Genomic DNA, 6,676 nt, shown 5'->3' on the forward strand with positions numbered 1-6,676 from the left:
GGGCTTCAGACCCGGGCACAGCACGGAGACGGCATTGGTGAATGATCTCTGGCGGGCTCGGGACAGGGGTTGCTTCTCTGTCCTAGTCCTATTAGATCTTTCAGCGGCTTTTGATACCATTGACCATGGTATCCTACTGCGGCGTCTCAGGGGGTTGGGAGTGGGAGGCACCGTTTTACGGTGGTTCTCCTCCTATCTTCTGGGCCGCTCACAGTCGGTGTTGACGGGAGGGCAGAGATCCGCCCCGAGACCTCTCGTTTGTGGAGTTCCTCAGGGGTTGGTTCTCTCTCCCCTTCTGTTCAACATCTATATGAAGCCGCTGGGCGGGATCATTTGTGGTTTCGGGGTGGGGTATCAACAGTATGCTGATGATACCCAACTTTTTTTCTCCACCCCGAACCAACCCAGTGATGCCCTCGCCGTGATGTCCCGTTGCCTGGAGGTGGTCCAGGTCTGGATGGGGAGAAACAGGCTTTGTCTCAATCCTGCCAAGACTGAGTGGCTGTGCATACCGGCATCTCGGGTTAATCAGACTATTCCATCTTTAATGATGGGGGGTGAGGTGTTACCACCCATTGATAGGGCTTGCAACTTGGGTGTCCTCCTCGATTCACGGCTCAATTTTGAAGATCACATAGGAGCCGTGACCAGAGGGGCTTTTGCCCAGGTTCGCCTGGTGCACCAGTTGCAACCCTATCTGGACCGAGATGCCCTACGCACAGTCACCCATGCGCTCGTGACCGCCTGGTTAGACTACTACAACGGTCTCTACATGGGGCTGCCCTTGAAGACCACTCGGAGGCTTCAGCTGGTGCAGAATGCTGCTGCGCGAGTTGTGATGGGGGTTTCCTGATACGCCCATGTAACACCTCTACTCCGCGAGCTGCATTGGCTTACGGTTGCCCTCCGGGTGACATTCAAGGTGCTGGTGATAACCTATAAAGCTCTAAATGGCTTGGGTACGGGATATCTGAGGGAACACCTGCTGCCGGCATCAGGTTCCCTTCATCCTGTGCGCTCCCACATGGAAGGCCTTCTCATGGTGTCGCCGGTAAAAGACTGCCGGCGGATAATACCCAGGGGGAGGGCCTTCTCAGTGGGTGCACCTGCCCTTTGGAACCAGCTGCCCGTGGAGCTTAGGACTGCCCCCGACCTTCGGTCATTCCCCAGGGACCTGAAGACCTGGCTCTTTGAGCTTTCCGGCCCAGGCTGAGAGTTTTTTAATTGGGGTTTTATATTTTTCAGGGATCAAATTTAATTATTTTTAATTGTTTTTAACTTTTGTATTGTATTGACATTTTAAAATTCCTTGTAAACCCCCCTGAGTCCTATGGGAAAAGGGCAGTATATAAATTCAATAAACTGAAACTTAAGGATCTTGTGCTCCTGAAGGCAGGAATGTTACTTGGTGATATAATAACTATAAAGGTAAAGGTTCCCCCACATATGCGTGCTAGTTCTTTCCGACCCTAGGGGCTGGTGCTCATCTCCGTTTCAAAGCCAAAAAGCCAGCGCTTGTCCGAGGACGTCTCCGTGGTCATGTGGCCGGCATGACTAGACGCCAAAGGCGCACCGAACGCTGTTACCTTTCCACCGTAGTGTTCCCTATTTTTCTACTTGCATTTTTACGTGCTTTCGAACCGCTAGGTTGGCAGAAGCTGGGACGAGTAACAGGCTGTTACGCGCGACACTGGGATTCAACCCACCAAGCTGCCGACCTTCTGATCAACAAGCTCAACGTCCTAACCCACCGAGAAAATAAATTAGAGGAAGGGAGAGGGGTGGACGGATAAAACCGCGGAGGAGGAGGAGGGGACGTTATTTATCGGACGTCCATAGCCTCCCCTCTCCCTTACACGACTCCGCGCGGCGTGCAATAAAATAGATTAAAAACATTAGGTAGCAGGCTGGGTTTTACCATCGCTAGCTGATCCTTGGCTAACGTCAGAGGATCTTTTAGTCTCAGCATTAGAGTTATTAAGAGAGATTCCGGACTTTTGGCTTCCTGCAATTTCAACCCGCAGAGGGAAGCAGAGAGGCTCGAAAGCTGCTGCCTTTTGTTCCAGGCACGCGCTTTGTTGTACGCGCTGCGCCCTCTAAAAAAAAAAAAGCCGCGGAGAGGTCAGGCAGCGGAGGGGCGAGGTCGCGCGCGCGCTTGCATCAGTCGGCTTCCTTCCCGGGGGAGGGAGGGAGGGAGGAGGGCTTTTGTGGATTGGCCCTCGAAGTGACTTTGCTCTTTAGGCGGCTCGATGACGCGAGCGCTTCGGAGCCGGGAGGGGTCTGCTGGGTGACGTCTTCGGCGAGAGGCGGGTCACGTGACACAGCTCCATTCATTTAAGGGGAGGTTAAAAAAAAAAAAACAAGAGGAAAGAAAGAAAGAAGCGCCTCACCCATAGTATAAAAGCCGAGCCGGTCGGCTGAGCGAAGCAAACGGCAAGTCAGCTTCTTCGGAACAGCAACAACACGCTTCAGCTCGAGCGAAACGCGGCAACCGAGCTACACCAGCCCGCGAATCAGAGCAGCGGAGACCGGATTTTTTTTTTTAAAAAAAAAGCAAGCTTCTTCGTCTCCCGGTGGGAAAAAATACAAGAAATTCCCCGAACGGAATAAATCACCCGAGGCTGCTTTGCCAAGAAACCCAGCCGAGCGGAGGAGTGTGAAAAAAGGCGCCGAGGAGGGAGAGCGAAAGGACCAAGGGGGTCTTTCGCCCTTCCGCGCTGTCCGCCCTGACTCGAGCGATGGTCAACATGCAAGTGTGCGCCCTGGATTGCCAGACGCTGCGCGACCTGCTCCAAGAGCCCGGCTTCAAATGCCTGGTGCTGGACTGCCGATCCTTCTTCGCCTTCAACTCCTCGCACGTCCGAGGCTCTTGCAATGTCCGCCTCAGCACCATCGTCCGGCGGAGGGCGAAGGGCGCCGTGGGCTTGGAGCACATTCTCCCCAACGAGGAAGCCCGCGCCCGCTTGCACAAGCGCCTCTTCAACGCCGTGGTGCTGCTGGATGAGCGCAGCGCCGATCTCCAGGCCCCCAAGCGGGACAGCACCCTCCACCTGGCTCTTCACACCCTTTGCAGGGAAGCCCGGGACGCCCGCATCTGCTTCCTCAAGGGTGAGTTTTCGCTCCGGATTCAGATCGCCTTCACTCTGGGTTCCCCCCCCCCCGGACCCGACCCAAACGGAATCTGGAGTTAAAGGGAAGCCATAGTTTTCAGAAGAACGGCTGATAAGCTGTGACTTAACAGCCGCTCCCTCTTTTGGACGCCCGACTCCAGAGGGGCTGCTTGGTCACTGCCACCACCTTCTCCCCCCCCCCCCCCCGTCTTCTGAAGCCTGCCCCGGGAACTGCCTTTGTTTCTCCAGATATATTAACAAATATATTAATTTCTCTTTTTATTTTCTTCCAGGAGGTTACGAAGCCTTCTCTTCCACCTTCCCTGAGCTGTGCACCAAGCCCTCTGCTCCTAAAGGCCTCACTTTGCCGCTCAGCACCAACGTCGCCCCTGGCAGTGCCGATTCCAACTGCAGCTCCTGTGGAACTCCTCTCTATGATCAGGTCGGTTGACATCCTTCAAAGGAGGCTAGGTGGCCAGAGAGGTGTGGGTGTGGGTGTGTTGGTGGTGGGATGGGTTACATTGGCCCATGTAAAAGTTGTTTCAATTTGTATTTGACAAGGGCACCTAATGATGAGAATGATCATTCTGGAATAGTGGCAATTTTTAACTGGGGCTTAACAGATCCTGTTCTTCTCTGTTTCAGGGTGGTCCAGTGGAAATCCTACCTTTCCTGTATTTAGGCAGTGCCTATCATGCTTCCAGAAAAGACATGTTGGATACTTTGGGGATCACCGCCTTGATCAATGTCTCTGCAAACTGCCCTAACCATTTCGAAGGGCACTATCAGTACAAAAGCATCCCTGTGGAAGACAACCACAAAGCTGACATCAGTTGCTGGTTTAATGAAGCGATTGACTTCATAGGTAAATGCTTTTTCTTTCTGCAGCTGTCCCATTTGGATTCCAAATTTATAATGTCCCGCGTGCCAGTTTTTTAGGAGCCTTCTTTGGTAGATAGGGGGGATTAAGACAGCAGCAATTAAAATATATCTGTACTTGTGCTGATGCTTTGAGTTTCTTTGGACAATAGTTCTGTACATGCAAAGAACATTGAGAGCTTCATGCGTGACATCACTGAATTCAGTGATGAGGGTGTTGTAAAGAGTAGCTAGTAATCTGATCCCTTCTCACGCTGACAGCATTTTCAAGGTAGCCTTTTCAGCAAAAATTAAGTGGCCAATTAGAATAAATTACTTGCATGTTCAGACAGTGCATCCCCAACCTATCATTGCTGTCTTCCTTTGTGCCTCGGTCTCCCTTCCCAGCTGAATATTAAGGTGCTAGGAAAGATTCTCCCTTCGGGCCAAAGCATCTCGGAAAAAGATGTGCTAAGCTTTATGTTTTCTTCATTGTTACAGATTCCATCAAAAACAATGGTGGACGAGTGTTTGTCCACTGCCAAGCCGGAATCTCCCGCTCTGCCACCATTTGTCTTGCTTATCTTATGAGGACCAACCAAGTCAAACTCGATGAAGCCTTTGAGTTTGTGAAACAGAGAAGAAGCATCATCTCCCCTAACTTTAGCTTCATGGGCCAGCTGTTGCAGTTTGAGTCACAGGTCCTTGCTCCAAATTGCTCAGCAGAGGCTGGAAGCCCAGCTATGTCTGCATTGGACAGAGGAGCATCCACTACAACTGTCTTCAATTTCCCTGTTTCCATCCCTGTTCATCCTACTTCCAATCCACTTAACTATCTTCAGAGCCCCATCACCACATCTCCAAGCTGTTGAAAGGCAGGTGCCAACTGACTGTGTACAAAGACTTGACATCTTGTTACCTGAAAAGTGCAATAACTTTAGGAGGAGGTTTATTAATTTACATGGGTCTCCTCTTGTTACATCTACAAAGCAATACAGAATCACCAGCAAATCAACATTTCTGACTCCAGAAAGCGAGGTTCTTTCTGATAGATGATCTTGACAGAGAGGCATTTTTGACCAATGTTTGGATGCCCACAAAGGAGACAAAGCACAAAGGACTTTGCTTTCTACTCCTGAAAAATTCCCATTACTGTCTTTTTCCCCTTGCTGTTTCAGTAGCAAATCCAACAGAATTCTCATTCTCTGGGCATGCTGTCCCCTTGTACAAGAAGATCTTTGTATTTATTTATTTTTTATCGTGTAATTGCAATGAGTGTTTGTCTTCAAGTCTGAATTTTCATTTTCTTGTCTTTTTTTTAAAAAAAGAAAGAAACAAAATACCTCAGGTGGGGATTTTTTTGGTACTGTAATCCTACAAAAACATCTTAAAACTGTTTCTAAAGCACTGACATGGAAAGCACAAAGAAGTATTGTGAGGGTTTTTTGGTTGCTAGTGGCTGTATGCTTGCTGAATTTATTTATGATATGAAATAATATATTTTCTTCTTATAAAAGAAGACAGGTTTTGTAATAATTATGCCTTTTATACAAACCAAATAAATTATGACATTTCTATTAAAAAAAATCCTTTAAACGTTTCCCCCCCTTTCTTTCTTAGTAATGGCAAGATCAGAAAGCAGACATTTCTAGCTTGCTAGCTGATGGACTCTTGTCAAGATGGTCCTTCCCACAATCATGACAGAACCCCGGAAATCCATGTTGTCCCTAAAAACACTCCTTCATTCCCATTCAGAAAAGATGAGAAATGATATCTTGTACTCGGCAAAGGAAAGAAAAACACATAATTAGTTCTTCTAAGCAGTGGATGTCAGCCAGATGATTAGTGTCAGATCTGACTGTGGATTATCCAGATGAGAAGGAGGAAAAGAGATCCAGTGCCACTATTAAGATGACCTACATTATTAGCCTGGCCAATGTTAATCATATGAAAATATCTATGACTATTTGACGAAAAGCATTCCATTCCTTTGACTGCAGCTCCTATCATCTTTCAGATATCTAAGTAAGGATGGGAGGTGGAGTTCAGCAGTATGTTGTATATCCCTGGTTTAATGGTTACCTTTTCTGATAAACTCTTGCTTACTACCAGAGACGAATCATTAGGAAAGTTCCAAAATGCAGCACACAATTCCCATTAAAATCCTTTTAAAGACTTGGCCATATTATAATAACTTCCTCCCCCCCGCTTTTTTCTCTCTCCAGAAGTTGCAGTTCTCTGGAAAAGAAAAAAAAGGGGCTAAAGGCCTGTCTGAGTATTGGGCCATGGAAATAGACATGGGTAAAACAATTCATTAAATGTACTATTTTTACAGATCATGCTTGAAGCAACCCATTTTTATTTTGAAGTTTTTTTTTCTCCATAAGAATTCAGAGTCATTTCCAGTTGACACTGCTATTCACCTCAAAATGTGCTGCTATTGCAGTCCTGTTGGTGACTGAATGATGCTTGTCTTCTGTGGATATGCCTCGGAGAGAAGAATGCCTCAGGGATGCCTATGAGAGGAAGGTGATTTGGTTGACCAATCTCACTCAGACGTTGGAAGTAAGTTGGTTATTGTTTTCATTTTATAAATGAGCTGGAAAGAGACTTTAACATTTCATGAATGATCTCAGAGAGGTTTTGTGGACCAACATTACCATTTCTTCTCTGCAATATTTTATTCACATGGCATGTTAAGCCATGGT

General features: G+C 47.8%; 1 protein-coding gene across 1 annotated transcript; it reads left to right on the forward strand.

Annotated features, from left to right (window-relative positions):
• The first annotated feature begins 2,582 nt into the window (after positions 1-2,582).
• On the forward strand, positions 2,583-5,548 carry DUSP1 (dual specificity phosphatase 1). The gene is made up of 4 exons (XM_083354122.1): positions 2,583-3,108; positions 3,404-3,552; positions 3,756-3,975; positions 4,470-5,548. Exons 1-4 carry the CDS (start codon positions 2,739-2,741, stop codon positions 4,838-4,840), a joined length of 1,110 nt encoding a protein of 369 aa, XP_083210248.1. The 5' UTR covers positions 2,583-2,738; the 3' UTR covers positions 4,841-5,548.
• The last annotated feature ends 1,128 nt before the right edge of the window (positions 5,549-6,676 follow it).

This window comes from Vipera ursinii (genome assembly GCF_947247035.1).
Source record: "Vipera ursinii genome assembly, chromosome: 2".
NCBI classification, from domain to species: domain Eukaryota; kingdom Metazoa; phylum Chordata; class Lepidosauria; order Squamata; family Viperidae; genus Vipera; species Vipera ursinii.